Source organism: Carassius auratus, chromosome 20, assembly GCF_003368295.1.
Source record: "Carassius auratus strain Wakin chromosome 20, ASM336829v1, whole genome shotgun sequence".
NCBI lineage: Eukaryota > Metazoa > Chordata > Actinopteri > Cypriniformes > Cyprinidae > Carassius > Carassius auratus.
Genome location: NC_039262.1, coordinates 5,134,605 through 5,154,170, shown reverse-complemented (window position 1 = coordinate 5,154,170; position 19,566 = coordinate 5,134,605). Strand labels below are relative to the sequence as shown.

Below are 19,566 nucleotides of genomic sequence, written 5' to 3'. Positions count from 1 at the left end.
TTACCAACAATTAATTAACTAGCAAGTTTTATATAGCCTAATTTTATATTGCATAATTTTGCATAATATACAGTGCGTTGTGCAAAACGTTAATAGGCTTCTTCGTGTGTTCTACATGAGGCAATTTGTTTTATATGATCTATTCAACAGCGTTACAGAAAACACTTGAGTGAGTGTTTATATGATGGTCGGTTGGTGGGGCTGTTACAACACAGTCCTGATCGCCGATGAATAACAGAAGAAGAGCAGGATTCATGAACCGGAGGAGGTTTGTGTCTGGTTCCGCGACGGTTCAAGCTGTCGAGTGAGTGAAACCAGCGCTTTACTGAGACACCAGTCAAAATGCCCGGCGCTGATAAAGAGATGGATCTGTCCGAGCGCATCGAGTCGTTTCTGTCCGAGCTCAAACGCTCCGGCAGCGGGACAGGATCACTCCGGGGCTCCGCGGAAACTGCGCGAGAAACGACCGCTTTACTCCGCAAAATCACCGCGCAGGCCCGCTGGGGCAACGCCGGTGAGTAAGCACTCGATATCGGATCAAAACCAGAGCGCTGGTTTTCTTCTCTACAAATGACTTCACTGTGTCTTGACTGTTTAGTGGTGCGTGTGTCTGTGGTTTACAGCAGAGCTTTTCATATTCCTGAGGGACCCCACAATTTAAATGATTCCAGTTACAGTTTTTTCATTAGTTACATTTTTACTTACTGTAGTACATTACTGCTATATATATATATATATATATATATATATATATATATATATATATAGTTTTTTTTAACACAATTCTATTTTTAATATTTATTTTATTGTAATTATTGTATTTAATCGTTTTAATAGATGCAATTAATTATTTATTATTTAAATCTGTTTTGATATTCTTATAATACATATGTGTATATATATATATATATATATATATATATATATATATATATATATATATATATATATATATATATATATATATTTTTTTTTTTTTTTTTTTGATATAAATAATTATCATTGTTTTTTTTGTTTTTTATACTGTTTTTCTTAACTTTTTCTCTCAGACCCCATAGCACTTCCTTGTGGCCCCATAGGGTTCGGCCCCCAGTATAGAACCCTCTGGTTTACAGGATCTTGTTCTCTGGTGTGTTTTTTTCAGGTGAGCTGATGGAAATCATACGGAAGGAGGGCAGAAGGATGACGGCCGCACAGCCGTCTGAGACCACCGTCGGTAACATGGTCCGCAGGGTGCTGAAGATCATACGAGAAGAATACGCCAGGTATCTGAAATCAACCTTATAACTTCATTCCCTGTTCCCTAACACTAATATACAAAACCTGAAGCAGCGAGTAAAGACTGTATTTATTAGTATGCATTATTTTGATACACTAGCTTGCTAATATTTCCTTTAAATATCACTTAGTCAAAGGAACAAACATAGTATCCAATCATATTTCAGCATTTTCTCAGTGTGAATGACAGATAAGGTAGGGACATACTCTTCAGATTATTTCCTGATTTCCTTTTCTTTTTTAATCGGTGCTCTCTTTTGGAACCATCACTATTTTTATATATTTTTTAAAGCGGTTTCATTAAAACCTACATCACATTATCAGTGGAGATTCCAGACTGTTGCCTTTGTAGTACGAACTTTACATGACATTACATGACGATTTTATCACCAGTTTTTCTACTTGAGCTATTCTGGTCGCTTGGCTACATTTATTTATTTATTGGAGTAGTCAGGACTGATTTCCCGGGAAATTACATACTCAAACATAACAACGCAAACCGAAAAAGAGCTCGCAATCAAAAAGAGAAACAGCGACATTAACGTTACCCATAAAAATACTCGAATCAACGTAGCTTAGTTTGTATAAGCATCACATCTGAAGTTTACAAAACAATGTAAATAGCAGTAACGTTAGATATTTTTAAAACGCCCAAAACAAAACCAATGCCCAAAACGGTGTTCCTCCGCAAATGATGTAAAATGTTTTGGTTCAACCACTAAAGGGGAGAAAGTTAAAAACCGTAGTTAAGATTTTAGGTAAAAAAAAGATGAACACCATAAGACTGGTTTTGGAACATGATAGTGAGTAAATAATAACAGAATACAAATCTTTAGATGATCAATCTGAATCTCTCTTCAGGTCCAGGGGCAGCAGTGAAGAGACGGATCAACAGGAATCTCTGCACAAGCTGCTGACATCTGGAGGCTCCAGCGAAGACAACTTCAGACAACACTTCCCTCATCTCAAAGCCAACGTCATTGAAGCCATCAACGAACTGCTGACAGAACTGGGTGAGAATCCATAGATGCCTTCATCCAGCATACTGATCATCAGATTTGGTCTTTTATATATTCTTGTTATGTTAAATGTGTCTGTGGTTTTTAGAGGGCACCACAGACAACATCTCCATGCAGGCGCTGGAACACATTCACTCGAATGAAGTCATCATGACCATCGGCCGCTCCAGAACAGTGGAGGCTTTCCTGAAAGACGCGGCAAGGAAACGCAAATTTCACGTCATCGTTGCAGAGTGTGCGCCCTTCTGTCAAGTGAGTACATATTTGCTTCCATTATATTTTACTAAAGCGGCTCTCGGAAACACATCTCATTACTGGCAAATAATAAAACAGGCAAAAATGAATAACACTGTCATGTTTAACAATTATGTACTATTACTGAAATTATCATATTGTATTTATTAATTTTTTAAAATAATATTAGTATTTTAACATTATTAAATTAAGAAATACATAATTATAAAAAAAGTTCAAACTATTTAAACGACTACGGTATTTAACAGATTTACATTTTTTACTGGTTTTTTTTTTTTACCATTTCATTATTTTTATTATTATTAAGAATACAACATATTTTACTATTTCATTTTTAATAATAATAAGTTAACTAAAAATTATATAATAAAATTAAATGAACATTTTATATTTATTTGTATCATTAATACATATACGATTAAATTTTTATAATCAATTAAATACAAATATGTAGTATTATCAAAATAATTTCTACTGTATGTATATTAATAGTACTATTTTTATATTAGTTTTATATGAATGTTTAAGGGTTAACTTCATATTGGTTTTGGTTTTTAAGTGTTGTAAATCAAGGTTGTTCATAGTAAGGACTAAACTTTGCTTTTTTTGTCCATCAGGGGCATGAAATGGCCACAAGTCTTTGCAAAGAGGACATCGAGACAACGGTTATCCCAGACGCGGCCATTTTCGCTGTGATGTCAAGAGTCAACAAGGTGAAATAATGAATTGATGCCTAACGCATGAACTGGAAATGTCGTTTTAAAACATGTTAGTCATACACAGAGTCTAGTTTCTTGATGAATGACTGGAGTGAGATGAATACCTGACTGAATCACGTGCATGTGTTGTTCAGGTGATCATCGGCACACAGACGGTTCTGGCTAACGGGGGTCTGCGGGCGGTTAACGGCACACACACACTGGCTCTGGCTGCCAAACATCATTCGACTCCTCTCATCGTCTGCGCTCCCATGTTCAAGCTCTCGCCGCAGGTATCTGACACCCCTCACACAAAATTAAAATCAGTAGATACGACCTTGTACATGCATGCTGTTTTTGAGGGTTCATTTGCATCTTTTTTGTTGTAGTTTCCCAATGAGGAGGACACGTTTCATAAATTTGTTTCACCACATGAAGTGCTTCCCTTTACTGAAGGTAACATCACACAGGAACATTTGACTCCTTTTAGCAACCTCCAAACTGAAATTGTCAATAAGAAGTTTAGAAAAACTGATTTGCTTTTAAGTTACTCTCCCTCAGACCATTTAAGATGTCAGAGTTTTTTTTTTTTTTTTTTTTAAATGTAGCGTCACTTCACTTCCTCATCAGAGGATCCTCTGCAGTGAATGGGTGCCATCAGAATGAGAGTGCAAACAGTTAATAAAAACATGACAAGTAACCCACACCACTATAATCCATCAATTAACATTGTGAAAAACTTAAATATTATAGATGGAGGACTTACATTTTAGCTGGATGCAACAGTATGAAGTTAAAAATGTATTGAATTTGTTTGTTATTAACACGCAGCTTTTCACTTCACAAGATATTAACTGATGTGGATTATTGTGGCATTTTTATCAGCTGTTTGGACTCTCATTCTGACGGCACCCATTCACTGCAGTTGATGCAAAACCCGTTCTGATGAAGAAACAAACTCTTCTGCATTGTTTACGGACAATCTGTAATTCTACTTTACAAGAACTAGTTTTACTTCCCCCAAGTAGTAAAGTCATTTTGTTAAATTCATGAGCAACATTTGTGATGACTGTGTTTTCTGTTTCTAGGTGAGATCTTGTCTAAGGTCAATGCTCACTGTCCGGTATTCGACTATGTTCCTCCAGAGCTCATCACACTGTTCATCTCAAACATCGGGGGGAACGCTCCGTCGTACATTTACCGTTTGATGAGTGAACTTTACCACCCAGAAGATCATGAACTGTAGATCGAAAAATAAAGAAGCTCTGACTTCTGACTCTTCTGTGATTGTCAATATTTAAGCTACTGATCCATATATAAAGAGTAAAAGACAACATCTGTGTGTGTGTATTACTGACATTTAATACACCAAAGATATTCTGTAAATAGTTCACAAACTGGCAATTCATGTTTTAAAAATTAGTCAAAAAAACTTGAAAGCACAACAAAATTGATCAGAATGATGCCTGAGACAAAAAGCTCTTCATGCACCGTAGAAACGCTGCAGCTCAGCCGTGATCATTCACTTGAGGGTTTCTCAACTGTGGGAAAACAAAGAGACAGTTGCTCTTTACAGATACTGGATACACAAGCACATTTCATTGGATTTGCTGCAGTTGTCTGTGTGTTTGTGGCACCTGCTCTGTGTTTTGGTCCATTTCAGAGCACTTCTGGGCGGCACTGCCACCGCTGGATGGTAGAAGGTACAGCCCGCTCGCTTACACTGAGCAGCAAATCTACATGGCTGCGGGAAACAAACAAAAGGAGGAACTTGAAAACATCGAAGATCGAAGAAGATTTTTAAAACCTAAATTTGAAACAACATGCACAAGAGGAAGTAGATTATTTTAAATTTATGTTGACTCGGTAAATGCTTAAAATCAGACTTTTTGCCATATTTGGGTTTTTAGTTGACATTTCCGAGACTGTTAAGTTCTTAAACTACACACAAATACAACTGTATCCCTTAAAGAGAAACAGATTGATGCAAGACTCACTTTGGGGTGGTAGAAAGGACAGTCCAGCTTTTTACACTCTGGGAAGAAATGGCACACGGCGCTGGCTGGAGCCGGATCTGCAGGGTCAGAGGTCACGGTTTAAAGGTCAGCGGCCATTTATAACACATTCCAGTGTATTTCATCAACTTACACACCTGCTCTTTTGTTGCTAGGGTTGTTGAGTTTGCGGCTGACGTGTGTGAATGGACAGTCCGTCTTGGTGCACTTGGCATCAAACTTACAGTTTGGATGAATGAACAGACACTTGTTGCCAAATTTACAGTTGGGAAACACTCTGCAAAGGAACCAAAAAATACATTTGCATAATATGCATTACTTTGTATGACTGAAAAGAAGTGTCACAAATGATTAATTTAATATTAATTACGCATTTCCAGCACCACTGATAATGACAGGAAGGAAAAACAGACCGAAAGATCAAGTAAAAATAAAAACACACATATTCAATACACGGAGCCAAAAAACAAAATAATAAATGTGTGTGTGTGTATATGTATATATATAAAAAATTGAATAGAAAAAACACTGATCAATTGTTCACTGTTAAGTTACAAAAAAGAAAGAAACAATTCAATAAATAGAATTCAATGCAAAAATTTGAATACAAATGTAGACTAGATAATTGTTGATTGCTGTGAAAATATAAATTTAATAGAATAAAATAGGAAAACAGACTATGAAGACCTATGGAAACATAGTTAAGTATATTATATTGCATTTTTGTCAATAGATCTTTGTAAATATTACACAATGGTCATTTAAAAATGTACAAAAAAATTAAAAATAAAATTTAATGAAAAAAAACAACAACAACAACAACAACAACAACCTGAATAGAATAAATTAGAATAATAAAAAAAAATAAAAAAAAAGACTGATCAGTTGTTGATGGACTGGTCCAACATGCTGTGTGTCGCATGGGTTATATAGTGTGAGTTTGTTCAGTCATGGGCTGGTAATATGTTCTCACTTGCACGGTGTGTTGGGGTGATGGTACAGACACTCGTCTCCAATCTTGCACGCAGGCCAAAACTTGCAGCGTTCTGGAAGTTTCTGTCGTTTAGCCTGAAGCGACTCTACGTCCATGGCCTCCACCTCATCTAACTCTCTATCTGCAGGAGAAAGACAGAATGAGGACGAGCAGAGGAAATTAGAATGTTAGGAAATAAGAATTCTGCACAGTGAACTGACTGAGATTAAGTAGTCCGCCGGCATAACGGCAAAAAAGTTTGCATGTTGTTTGCGAAGATATCCATTGGCTCTTAATGGTTTCCAACACTGCAATAAGCAATTACCCCCACCTCATGAGGATTTTCATCTTACCACCAGTGTTTAGAAGCTCAGTGCCGAGTCTGAGGTGGACGGCAGGTTTGGGTCCAGTATTTTCAGGAAGGTCAGAGGTCGTATTGAACTCGTCCTCAGGCTCCATCTCCACCTGATCTGTGCGGTTTGCTAACGGACTGGGAACTCCATCTAATGTCACGATGAACTTTGGACTCGCTGCTTCCACCACCTCCGCTCTCTCTCTGCAGAGGAACAGAATGAGATTTGATCATGTGACACTAAAGACTGGAGTAATGATGCTGAAAATCTCAGCAATAAGTTATTTTTGATACTTTACAATAATTATATTTTCACTATGTTTTTTTCTGTTGGTGAGACAAGGTGAGCAGTAGAGACTTCTTTCAAACATTTAAAAAAAAAAAAAGAAAAAAAAAAAAAGTAATAAAAATATGAATCTCAACATTGTTTTTGCTTGAAACGGGTCTGTCATACCTGGCCTGCACCATTCGGGATGTGATGGGTGGGTCTTCAGTTTGATTGACAGTGCTAGGCCTGCCCCTCACTGGTGGAGTCTGGTCAAGTACTGGTTTCCTCATGATGAATGAACGAGTGTCCAGAGCGTTGAGTCTCGCTGCCTCCAAAACCTGCAGCTCTGAAAAACAACAGTTACACTACTGTTCAAAAGTCTGGGGTCGGAAAGATTCCAATTTCTGAAAGAAGCATCTTATGATTAATAAAAGGTTGCATAAATTTGTTCAAAAATACAGTAAAAATAGTAATATTGTGAAATATTTTTACAATTTAAAATAAGTCTTTGCTATTGAAACGTTTTAATGCAAAGCTGAATTTTCAGCATTATTACTCCAGTCTTCAGCTTCACATGATCCTTTGGAAATTATAATATGCCGATTCTACCAATGTTGAAAACAGTAGTGCTCATTAATGTTTTTGTGGAAGCTTTTCCAAGATTCTTTGATGATAGAAAAAAAAACATTTGAAACAGAACTCTTATAACATTACAAAAGTATTTACTGTAACTTTTGATCAATTTAATGCATCCTTGTTGAATAAGTTAATTTCTTGGAAAAAAAACAATTGTACTGACCCTAATATATTTTTTACGATAATGTATATTCAAATATATTCTAAACGGTCAGCTGCTTTACATGTTGATCAGATGATATCTTATCGTTGTGTGTGTGTGTGTCTCTAGTCAAAAGTCAGGTCACAAAAGACTATAGAGCATCAAAAAATGTAACTGATTGACTTCCATTGTAACAACTACTGCCGATGATACACAGGGGAACTTTTTGAGCAATGGTCATCCAGGAGAGACCCAGGGCCCATGTACGATCTAAAATATCCAGAAAGAAATTTGTAACCCATTCTCAATGGGAACATGCCCAAGCAACCTAGCTCAAAAAGAAAGTTGCCTGGCAAAATTGCTCAAAAATTTGCCCCGTGTATCATCAGCCTAAGACAGACTTTGTTGTCAGAGGTCAAAATGAGGTCATGTTCCTCACGGATTTCACTGATCTGATCGCAACTGTCCTCTTCGGGAAGCTCCAACTGCAGACGAGATGCTAAAGCTATGGACTGTGCTGCAAAACACAGAAAAGAAATCAATTTGTAGTTTGATTTCTTGTTCCCTTTGTCAACACAATATTTCTTTAAGCAACAGACACTCACTGTTGTGCAGCGTGTCCTGGGGCGTGAGAACGTGCAGGTGCTCCTGGACCAATCGGATCGCAGCATTATTCATCTCGTCACTCGCCAAACGTGTCCGTGGTGCTACAGGAACCGTCTGCCGCTGCTGGGGAACTAGACGTGAGAATACAGAACAAGGAGCAGCATTATTGTCTAAAACTACAGCTTTGGAGACCCTTGTTCTAGTACATCAAGTTACAATAATTAAAATAAATTACTAAATTAAAGCAAACTTATTAAAATTACTCAATTGAAATGAGAAACGTTGCCTTGGTAGCTAGCTGAAATACAAAATTTTAGTTCTAATTTTAACGATAATAGCCCTGCATTGTAATAATTTGTTCTCCCATTTTCCTAAATCAAAATGAAAGAACAAATCAGTACTTCATTACAACAAAATTTTAGTCGGAAGTCGTGGCCTAATGGTTAGAGAGTCAGACTCCCAATTGAAAGGTTGTGAGTTCGATTCTCGGGCTGGCAGGAATTGTGGGTGGGGGGAGTGCATGAACAGCTCTCTCTCCACCTTCAATACCATGACTGAGGTGCCCTTAAGCAAGGCATCGAACCCCCAACTGCTCCCCGGGCGCCGCAGCATAAATGGCTGCCCACTGCTCCGGGTGTGTGCTCACAGTGTGTGTGTGTGTGTGTTCACTGCTCTGTGTGTGTGCACTTCGGATGGGTTAAATGCAGAGCACAAATTCTGAGTATGGGTCACCATACTTGGCTGAATGTCACGTCACTTTCAGTTTCAATTTCCTACATAGAAGAAACATTCTTTATTCAAGGCCACAATATTTATTTTTTACACGTCACATGAGAGGCTCTGTAATAAACTACACAGTGTTAAACCAATTGTTCTTATTATTAATTATAATATTAAATGCATATGTTGAACCTGTGTATGTAGTGGTTTTATTGATGGATTCCTGAGCTTCTGAGATTGCTTTGAGGATCAGATTTCTGTTGGCTTGTTTGGCTGGTGGGAGAGAAGGTCTGCAAAACACATACAAACCTTATATGAATCTGGTAGGAGTAAAAAAATAAAAAAATAAAAAAAATAATATATATTTTCGATTATTTCAAAGAGGAACATACTTGCGTTCAGGCTTCGATGGCAGAGACACTTTGCTGGCAAGACCGTAGTCGTCCTCCTCTTCATCCTCCTCCTCATTCAGATCATCACTGTCCTGTTCGCGTTCATGACCTCTGTGAACCCGAACTACTGAACTGGCTACAGGCGCCTTTCGTTTCCGGGACAATTCCTGCCAGAAGGGTGCCATTCATTGAGGTGATGAGCTACTGCATCATGGACTGAACTGATGCTTTCACTATATCAAAACCCACTCACCCTGCCGCTCTCCGCTGAGCTCCTGGAAACCCGGCCATGGCTGGATCCCGACCTTTCCTGACCTCTTGTGACGTTTGAGGACCTGTAAGCATCCGCAGTTTGTCTCGAAGACTCCAGCGCTGGCCTTGGTCTGTCCAGAGTCGAGCGGCTGTATAAAGCCTGAGAGGTCAAGCTCTGCTCCAGGGGGTCGTAGCCAATGAGGTCATCGTCCAGATCAGGCTTGATGTCAATCACAGCCTCTGACGACGCCTCCATCAGCGGTTTGACAGTGGAAGTGAGTCTGGAGGGTCTTTCAGAAGAGCCTCTCCTGCTAGATAAAGCAAACACTGGTGAGCATGTAATCATCAGTAATCATGGTTAAAGAGATATGGGAGCCAGTGATTTCCATAGTATGGACATTGACATGCTGGTATGGACCAGCAACTGTTTGGTTACCAATATTTTTCAAAATACTGAATATTCTTTTATGTTCAGCAGAAGAAAGAAACTCAAGAGATTTTCTTTTTTGGGTGAGCTATCCCTTTAAGACAAATTAGCAATGATTTGCTGACCCACTCATGGGAATTAAATACCTGGTGCGGTTCTCATAGGCGGAGCTTGAGACACGTCCCTCCAGCCTATCAGAACGTGAGCTGGAAACAGCGAGAGCACGAGGCTCCGCCCCCCTCCTGTTGTTTTCTGCTTGGATGCTGGTCTCTGAGTGCAGAACGGAAGGATGGAGAGATGTGGGCTCTGCAAAACAAATAGAAATATTGGTAAACCAAATTAACCGCACACAAAAAAAAAATAGAAAAGATGCCTTGGCAACTAACTGACAAGTTTAAGGAGTTTAAGCTGAGACACTAAAATGAATGAGAAATCTACAAAAAGAAAAAATTACACATACAAGAACTAATAAAAAATTACAAAATTAATGCGAAATTCAGAATGACTTTTTAATATAATTAATTCTTAAAACTGATGCACATGGAATAACTGACAAATTTTCCAGTCAATAGGTCACAATATAATTAAATGTTTAATTTCTAAATTGAGTTATGTTATTAACTAATATTGAATGCAAAAAAAAAACAAAAAAACATGCACGACAGGATGTAAAAAGTCACATGACATGACTCATGATCTCCAACATAACACACACCAACTGCAACCGATCGGAGCTTGTCCAGAACACCATGTAACCTACAACACACACAAACAGCATTTACTTCATTGTTTTATACTTTATCAGCACAACCGTTTTCAACATGGATAATAATCAAATGTTTCTTGGGCAGCAAATCAGCATTTTAGAATGATTTCTAAAGAGTCATGTGACAATGAAGACTAGTAATAATGAGTAGAGTAATTACTAGAGTACTTTTTATATTACTATAGTAATGATGCTGAATATTCAGCTTTGCATCACAGAAATAACTTCTATTTTAAAATATGTTCAAATATAAAACATTATAAATAATAATAATAGTACACAATATTATTTTTACTGTATTCTTACTTTAAATAAATACAACATTGGTTAGCAGAAAGGACTTCTTAAAAAAACTAAAACAATCACTACCTACCATACGGTGAACTTGATTGTATTGTTGCCTAAAAACAAGGACAGGTCGTCTGCCATCTGCTTTGGGTTCTTCTTATTAGCCACCATGACCATGATGTAATCCGGAAGCTCCTCGTCTGACAGAGACACACAGAAACATGTTTGATCTGATCAGTGAACCATCAAATGAATGCAGAAATTGCTTAATAGAGATCCTGTTTCCTAGACATCATTTAGACATGCATGAAGACATAAGAATTTACTTCTAATTTAAATTAACCCTGAATAATAATGATTACAACTAATTTGTATAATTTATTCTTATTGTTTAAATACAATTTTGTTTTATTCTACCCTTTTTGCATGCTAATATGCATCTTATTCAAGCTATTGTAATTTTACATTGCACAACATCTTGTATACAGCTGTGCTGCAAACATTTTGCAATACAAATATAAAGGAGCAACAGTGAGAATATAACTGTTCATTAGCTGGAAGCGTCACTTTGATCCGATTCTTAAACTTCCAGATTAGCAGATGACAAGACTTCTCTCTTACTTTTTTCTGCAGAAAGCCCACTAACAAACTGTTGAAACACTATGCAGTGGATTCAAAATAAATGATGCATATCTGATGTCAGGTCTTACCCACATAAGCGCCGAGCTCTTGCAACTTTCCTTTGATAGCAGTCTGAAAAACAAGAAATTAACATTATCATAGGATTATATTTAGCAGACAGACACTAACTACCACATTTAACCTTTACAAAACAGAACCGATTATGGCATCAAATAACAAATCACATGGCACTTAAGTACATATCATGGTACTGAAAGCTCATGTAACATACTATTCATGGTATTCCCAACGTCCTGTTAAGGAACTAATTTACTTAGTGACGATCACTGATATTCAAACACACTGCAAACAAAACTTTGCACTATGTAAAAAACACTCCAAACACGTTTAATAAAACAGAAATGCAGATAAAAGGCAAAAAAAACAAAACAAGCAACAGCAGACACTCGCACTTAACAGGAAGCATTCATTAAAGCCCAGCTGTAGGTTAGCGAGCACGCTAAGCATTGTAAACGGCTTACCCTTATTTTCTTGCTGATCTCAGTTCCGATCTCCATATTTGTTTGGTTTGTTGTTTCCCCTCGGAGTCAAGATATTATTTAAATTAACAGGACATTGAGAAAATAAGACAGAAGAACAGTTTGTCGTTGCTAGGCCTCGCGTGCCGCCTCTTTATTCATACTGCGCATGCGCAGCCAGTTTCAAGGTTTAATTTTATTATTAAAAACAAATATATGATTGCCCAAAATGTACAATAGTTTTTAATTAAAACGTGTTTAAAAATACCACTCTTTTAAATAGCTATTTTTAAAACTAAATAAGCGTGTTTTTATTGTTTGATAATAAACAAGAATGAAGTATATAATGAATAATAATAGATAATTGCATTATTAAATTATAATATATATATATTTTTGATTATTATGATTTGATTATTATTAATTTATTTTCTTGATGATTAGACTAATTAAATGTAAATTAAATTTAAATTAAATTTATGCATTTAGCAGACGCTTTTATCCAAAGCGACTTTTTTTACCTATCAATTGATTCATTAGCTAAATATTTCCTATAGAAAATGGTATTAAAACGTGTTTATTAATTTTTTATCAACATGGAACCAAAAATGGCACGTTTTAAACTGTTTTTAAATATTTCGCTCATTTGTTTGTGAATCATTTTTTAAGTCTTTCTATTTTTTCTTTTCTTTTTTATGTGTATTTTGAGTATTATTTTATTTTTAAATAATATATCGCTTTGTATAATTTAAATGTTATTTATAGTTTCTAATATGAAAAAGGATTTCACGTATTGACCACAGCGTCACTCCTCCAGTTCACCAGGGTGCGCTAATGCACGCGCACAGACCTATGGCACAGACACGCGCTCTCTCACACAAACACTCATGACAGAAGCTGTCAAACGGCGTGAGTTTGATGAAAATTAGTCTTTAAATATATGATCGAGAGTGAGAGGATGAGTCGCAGCTGTGTTTACATCTCTAAATCATGAGAATAAAGAGGAGTAACACGACGGCGAGTTAGATCCGCTCGAAAGAAACGCATATGTACTGGTAGCGGAGGATTCAAGGGGATTTTACAGGCGGTAAAAGATGAGCTGGCTCGGCAGGAACGCATTGATCGGTCTCGGTGTCGGTGTGACGATCAGCACCGGCCTGATCGCGTTATTGATCATTAAAGAAGCTCTTAGGAGAAGAAACCGCCGCCGCCTGCTGCTGCATAACGAAATCGGTATGAACCGAAACACATCACTGCCTACATAATCTGTTTAACGTGTGTGTGACTATTATGTGTGTGTGTTCAGTAGACGCTGCGGTGAGCGGTTTGTCTCCTGAGCAGCAGGTGGAGCTGAGGAAGACTCTGGACGAGGTGATGAAGAGTGTGTCCGGTCTGAGGAGTGAGATTGCAGAGCTGCGGGACGGTCTGAGGGACATCAGCTCCACCATCGCTGAAGATGTCAAGTGGGTCAACTCTTCCTTCTCATCTCGGATAGGGTCATATTAACTTGTGGGAACGTCGTCATGTGTAGTGGCTATGCGATATGTAAACAAACCTGCGTATCCATAGCAACCTGGGGTTATCAGAATATTAAAGGGTTAGTTCACCCCAAAATTAAAATGATGTCATTAATGACTCACCCTCATGTCGTTCCAAACCAGTAAGACCTCTGTTTATCTTCGAAACACAGTTTAAGATATTTTAGATTTAGTCCGAGAGCTCTCAGTCCCTCCATTGAAGCTGTGTGTAAGGTCTACTGTCCATGTCCAGAAAGGTAAGAAAAACATCATCAAAGTAGTCCATGTGACATCAGAGGGTCAGTTAGAATTCATGTCAGATGTCACATGGAGGCCAAAAAATGAAGTGAACCGAACATCAGTGTATGTTATCTCTCTTCTCACCCAGACCTTTTCATCATCTCACCTGGGCATCTCTGTCACCTCAGTCTCTCTTCTGTCTTCTCTGAGTGTTCTTCATCTCATCTGCTTCTGTTGTCTCTCTCCTTCCAGGAAGACTGTGGAGGAGAGTCAGAGATCGCGCCGGCGGCGCACGTTCATGCCGAGGGAACGCTCTGAATCCATGAGCTCCAGCTCCATTTACTTCAACGCCAGCGCCGGGGTTGCCAGTCTCTGTGACGACAGCGAGGTCGGGTAAGTGTCGTCTGCCAGGATGCCGTGTAGCTCTCGAGACTGTGTTCGTTTCAGCATCTGAGCTCTTCACAGGTACTCCACGGCCTATTCCAACGCCGAGTCCGACTACACGGACAGAGAGACAGATAAAGATGGAGAGGATGAAGGGGGGGATTCTGAGGAGGAGAGCTGCGCCACGGTGCTCACGCTGAGACAGGACGAGGAAGAGGATGATGAAGATGCCGGGCTGATGGCGGACTGTTTAGCAGACATTCCCAGCCCTGAACTCACCCTCCTGCTCGCCCAGTGTGATCTGCTGCATGCAGGGGATTCTGGGAAAAAGGCAGAGGGCTTCCAGCTGCTGATGGAGAACAGACCTCTGGTGAGATATTTAATGATAACTGAAGAGATGTATATGAAATGTTTTTTTCAAATTGCACATTTTTTGATAATATTCAGTGTAATAGCATTACTGTAATATGGTTGTTTTGCTTTTTCACTAACTTTTATTTAGCAAGGATGCATACAATTGATTAAAAGTGACAGTAAATGTAAAAATATTTCTATTTCAAATAAATACTGTTCTTGTTAACTTTCTATTTGTTAAAAATATTAAGAAGCACAACTGTTTTCAACATTGATAATACAAAGAAATGCTTCTCGAACAGCAAATTAGCATATTCAGTTTATTCCTGAAGGGTCATGTGACAATACTGGAGTAATGATGCGGAAAATTCAGATTTGATCAGAGGAATGACATTTTTATAATATATTTAAATAGAAAACTGTTATTTTAACTTGCAATATTTCAATTGTTTTTACTGTATTTTAATAATAATATAAAAAAAACACAATCCTGGTGAAAAAAAAATCTTATCAGCCCCAAACTTTTGAATCATTGTGTATATTTTATTATACTTAAACATGAAGTATTTAGTTATTGATTTAATTTAATTTATTTAAATAATGTAATTTGTATTTTTATTTAGTATTTAATTTATTAATGTAAAAGCAATAAGTAATAATAACAATAAGAGTGAAATTCTCGAAGCAAGTGACATGCATTTTACAAGACCACAAATAGATACAGAATCCAAAGTAAAGGTAAATCATATGAACTATAATGACGTAGCATTTCTTTGTGTATGTGTGGTCAGTATGCTGATAACGTGGAGTTTATGTGGCGACTGGCCCGTGCCTGCAGTGACATGTGTGAGACGGCGGACAACAGAGAAGAAAAGAGAAACTACGCTGAGCAAGGTGAGGAGATATCACATGATTAACACACTTCCTAATGTCAGGCTTTGAGAAAAACACTGCATCCCCTGCTAAGTGTTGAAGGAGCATTACACACTCCATAAGGACTAGAAACACAGCTTATACTGTACTATACCAGCACTGACCTTTGACCTTTTGACACTGAAGGTCATTATGAGGCAGAGGCAGCGCTGACGAGGAATGGACTGAGCGCTGACTGTCACAAGTGGTATGAAAACACCACACACACATTCATCTTTACTGTAAGAGAGGAGGTTTAATGTCTGCAGTTGATAACATGTCTGCACTCTCAGGTTTGCCATCCTCGCGAGCGTTTCTTCACAGTACGAGAGCATTCACGGAAAACTGAAAAGCGGTCGCGTACTGAAGGTGAGCCTGTGAGGCTTTATGTCAGTGTTGCAGATGAACATGAGTCGTGCGTTTAATGACTGTGTTTGTTCTGGATGTACCCACAGGAGCATTTGGACCGAGCTTTGGCGCTACGTGATGATGATCCCATCTGTTTCTATCTGCTCGGCCGCTGGTGTTTAGAGGTCAGATATGGCTGCTAAAACATTGGTTTTGGCATTTGCTATGTGAAAACAAAATTCAAAATGGTTAAATGGCCCTGAAAAAAATAGTCCAAAAGTGTCTGCATTGGAAATTAATGGGAAACAATTTCATAGTAGAAACATTTGGTACTGTGCCTAAACAAAATCCTATTGAGGTATTAATCTCCGACATGTTTAGATTTATGGCTTTGAATCTATCTTTTAGAATAAAATGTGTTTCAGAAAAATTGCTTTTCAAATAAAATTGGAAAATGTAAACTTCTATAACTTTTAAAACCTTTTTCACTTAAGCAATTCTCTACCCAGTTCCTTCTTTAAAAATAGATCAAACAATTTAACTTGGAAATTAAATCTATGATCAAAAAGTGGTACAACATGTAAAAATGAACTATAAATACTGCATAAATATTATTTAGTACTATAAAATCCCATAAAGATACAAAAAGTTAAATAAAATAAAAACATTATTTAACTAATATATAGTACATTCATTTAACTGAAGTAAGAAAAAAATAAGAAGGGTTTAAAGCAGCTTCAACCCAAATCTGAAAATCTGAATGTTCATTTTTATAGTATCTTAATATATCCATGTCTTATAGTCACCTTTTGCAGATTAAAGCTGGGCAAATGATAAAGATTACATTTTGTGACAATATAAACAATCACAGAGCCTATGATGAGTTTTGCAGATGAGTTTACCTGTTCGGTGTGATGATGTTTACTGTCATCGACAGTCTCTTTAGTCCCATTTAGACACTTGTTACCAACTGCCTTTTTTAAAACAAAAAATTAAAATCACAAGTTAGTGTAACTACCATATTTTCCGGACTATAAGTCACATTTTTTACATAGTTTGGCTGGTCCTGCGACTTATAGTCAGATGCGACTTATCAAAATTAATTTAACATGAACCGAGAGAAATGAACCAAAAGAAAACATTACCGTCACCAGCCACCAGAGGGCGCTCTATGCTGCTCAGTGCTCCTGTAGTCTATCACTGAGCAGCATAGAGCGCCCTCTGGCGGCTGGAGACGGTAATGTTTTCTCTTGGTTCCTGGTTCTAAATAAATGCGACCTACTGTATAGTCCAGTGCGACTTATATATGTTTTTTTTCCTCATCATGACGTATTTTTGTACTGATGCGACTTATACTTAGGTGCGACTTCTAGTCTGAAAAATATGGTAATGTAATTTCTTAAACAGGAAAATATATATTTTGTTAAGCTTTTGTTAACCACAGAAAAAAAACTAATAAAAAAAAAAACACTGATTTTGGGATCTAACATGAAAAAAAAAAAGTTAATCGCTGATGTTCACCAAAGACCCATAACATCCGTGAGATGCACATGTCTTTGTGTGTTGTAGGTGAGCGCTCTGGGTTGGTTGGAGAAGAAAACTGCTGCCACGCTTTATAAAACTCCTCCCACATCCTCCGTGAATGAAGCTCTGGAGAACTTCCTCAAGGTAAAGACGAGTCTTATATACAGCTTCAACAACTGAGGAGATTCATTACATTCCTGATGTGTCTGATTGTCTGATCTCTAGGCAGAGGAGTTAAATCCAGGCTTCTCCAAAACAGTTCGCCTTTACATCGCCAAGGTAAGTGTATTGTCTATGATGGGTTTATTCTGTGTCATTCTGTTAAACCAAGACAGGTACTACAAGTGAACATAATAGATATCACCATTTCCCTGTTGATTAAAAACAGTATATTAAGATTTTTTTTTTTAATATGTACATAATGCATTATCTAATTTAATTCACACCAATTTGTATTTTTAACCTTAAAATATCAGTTTTGGGATGATGGCACACTGACTGTTTGTGAGATGAGCTGCTTCTGTTTTCCAAATGTCTCGGCGAATTGCTTTATGGCAGCAACAAATGAACGTGTAGAGCTGTTTTTATCAGGGGGGCAGGGTTTCATATTTTATTGAAGCACCCCTGGGCGCCGCCAATGGCTAGTGGACCCCCACCTGCTGTTAGCATTCCATTGACTCCCATTCATTTTGGTGTCACTTTGACAGCTAATAACTTTACATCTGAGGCATTTAAAGACTCAATTTGTCCATTCATTATTTCTAAAGAAACAAGAAAATACCTTGTATCTTATGTTATGGTCCCGTAGAAGCAGTTTTGGTAAAAATAGGTTAACGATTGCATCATAACCAGTGACTCTCTGTCGTACAGTAGAGAAATTACTGTATGGACAGGAGGAGAAGCTCGCAGGCAATCTTTTACTGTCTATGAGGCAATCGTGGGGACGTGGAGGCATGAAGTCAAGGGAGATAATTAAACAGAATACTTACCAAAAGTTGCTCCTGTTAACGCTCGCCTTCTCTGGAAGATTCGGTGGGTGATTCAGATTTAGCTTGGCACAGCGGTTAGAAGACTTACAGGTTGCTCACGTGACATCTACGTCATCCAACTCAGTTTGAGTCTGCACAGTACGCTCGACCCCCAGGAAGTGCGTGCTTCTAATTGACTTCACTTGTCTCCGTTGAATCCAATGGGGTCGCTGTGTCCATTTCTTTTACTGTCTTTGCTTTTTATACAGTCTATGGTGTCCAGCTGTAATATTTACGACAGCGTTTTCCTCTCACTAAACTGTAGGGGGCTCCAAAGTCACAGAAATAAACAAAACAATGATTTTTGCCTGCTGTATGTTTCCTTAAGGAGCTGTTTACACAAAAATAATAAGTCTGCCCCCTTTTAAAACTTCGTATAGGAAACTAATACATTGTATATCCCTTTGTTTCCAGTGTCATCAGGAGCTAGGAAACATGTCTGAAGCCAGAAATTGGGTCCAGTTAGCTCTGAGCACAGCAGCAGGAGCAGAAGAGGTAAACGTGCTCTTCATAGTTCATTGCTGATTTTAAGTTTTGTGTTTAAATTGAATGGTTTTGTTTCTTCAGGATTCGAATAGCGCAGCTTTACAGGAGGAGCTGAAGGCTTTGATTGACAACACAACTGACCAATCTAAGCAGTTTGAATAATTAGGGTGGGGCCTAATGCTAACTGTCATCTAATATTTTTGTTTTACCTGGTATGTGCTCTATTTATTTAATGTTGTTTGCAGATGTGTATTGTTAAAATATATTTCTAGCAGTCTAAAAAAATGTATATTAAAATAGTGTACTATTTTTCTCAATCTCATTCACAAAACACTTAATTTTATTCCTTACAAAAGATGAAGGTAACTTGATTATGATTTAAAAATCATTCCTAGTTTTTATATTTAAACATACTGTGAAATTAAGCATTTAATTGTTTAGATAATTATAAAATGACTGTTTGATTTCGTTTTGACATGATGTGAATTCCTGGAATATGACAATAAAATGGCACAATTATCTTATG

At 37.5% G+C, this 19,566-nt stretch overlaps 3 protein-coding genes across 5 annotated transcripts; 2 read left to right on the top strand and 1 right to left on the bottom strand.

Moving 5' to 3' along the window:
• The first annotated feature begins 342 nt into the window (after window positions 1–342).
• On the top strand, window positions 343–4,585 carry LOC113120643 (translation initiation factor eIF-2B subunit beta). Its single transcript, XM_026290597.1, has 8 exons — window positions 343–514; window positions 1,145–1,265; window positions 2,140–2,291; window positions 2,386–2,549; window positions 3,170–3,265; window positions 3,406–3,543; window positions 3,640–3,706; window positions 4,339–4,585. Exons 1-8 carry the CDS (start codon window positions 343–345, stop codon window positions 4,494–4,496), a joined length of 1,068 nt encoding a protein of 355 aa, XP_026146382.1. The 3' UTR covers window positions 4,497–4,585.
• A 6-nt stretch (window positions 4,586–4,591) lies between these two features.
• On the bottom strand, window positions 4,592–12,424 carry LOC113120641 (zinc finger CCCH domain-containing protein 14-like). Of its 2 annotated transcripts, none has more exons than XM_026290595.1 (17): window positions 12,251–12,424; window positions 11,798–11,840; window positions 11,173–11,287; window positions 10,749–10,789; window positions 10,180–10,339; window positions 9,608–9,917; window positions 9,355–9,521; window positions 9,155–9,252; window positions 8,242–8,373; window positions 8,076–8,153; window positions 7,045–7,204; window positions 6,592–6,794; window positions 6,239–6,380; window positions 5,403–5,542; window positions 5,248–5,324; window positions 4,888–4,994; window positions 4,592–4,791 (listed from the first exon to the last, which is right to left on the bottom strand). In XM_026290595.1, exons 1-17 carry the CDS (start codon window positions 12,284–12,286, stop codon window positions 4,788–4,790), a joined length of 2,013 nt encoding a protein of 670 aa, XP_026146380.1. In that variant the 5' UTR covers window positions 12,287–12,424; the 3' UTR covers window positions 4,592–4,787. The 2 variants fall into 2 exon arrangements, with proteins under 2 accessions (XP_026146380.1, XP_026146381.1); XM_026290596.1 differs by having other exon boundaries at window positions 9,608–9,914.
• A 640-nt stretch (window positions 12,425–13,064) lies between these two features.
• Window positions 13,065–19,562, top strand: LOC113120638 (regulator of microtubule dynamics protein 3-like). Of its 2 annotated transcripts, none has more exons than XM_026290590.1 (12): window positions 13,065–13,480; window positions 13,554–13,710; window positions 14,257–14,397; window positions 14,470–14,758; window positions 15,534–15,636; window positions 15,802–15,862; window positions 15,948–16,023; window positions 16,110–16,187; window positions 17,572–17,670; window positions 17,752–17,805; window positions 18,969–19,049; window positions 19,122–19,562. In XM_026290590.1, exons 1-12 carry the CDS (start codon window positions 13,342–13,344, stop codon window positions 19,200–19,202), a joined length of 1,359 nt encoding a protein of 452 aa, XP_026146375.1. In that variant the 5' UTR covers window positions 13,065–13,341; the 3' UTR covers window positions 19,203–19,562. The 2 variants fall into 2 exon arrangements, with proteins under 2 accessions (XP_026146375.1, XP_026146376.1); XM_026290591.1 differs by having other exon boundaries at window positions 13,066–13,480; window positions 13,557–13,710.
• The last annotated feature ends 4 nt before the right edge of the window (window positions 19,563–19,566 follow it).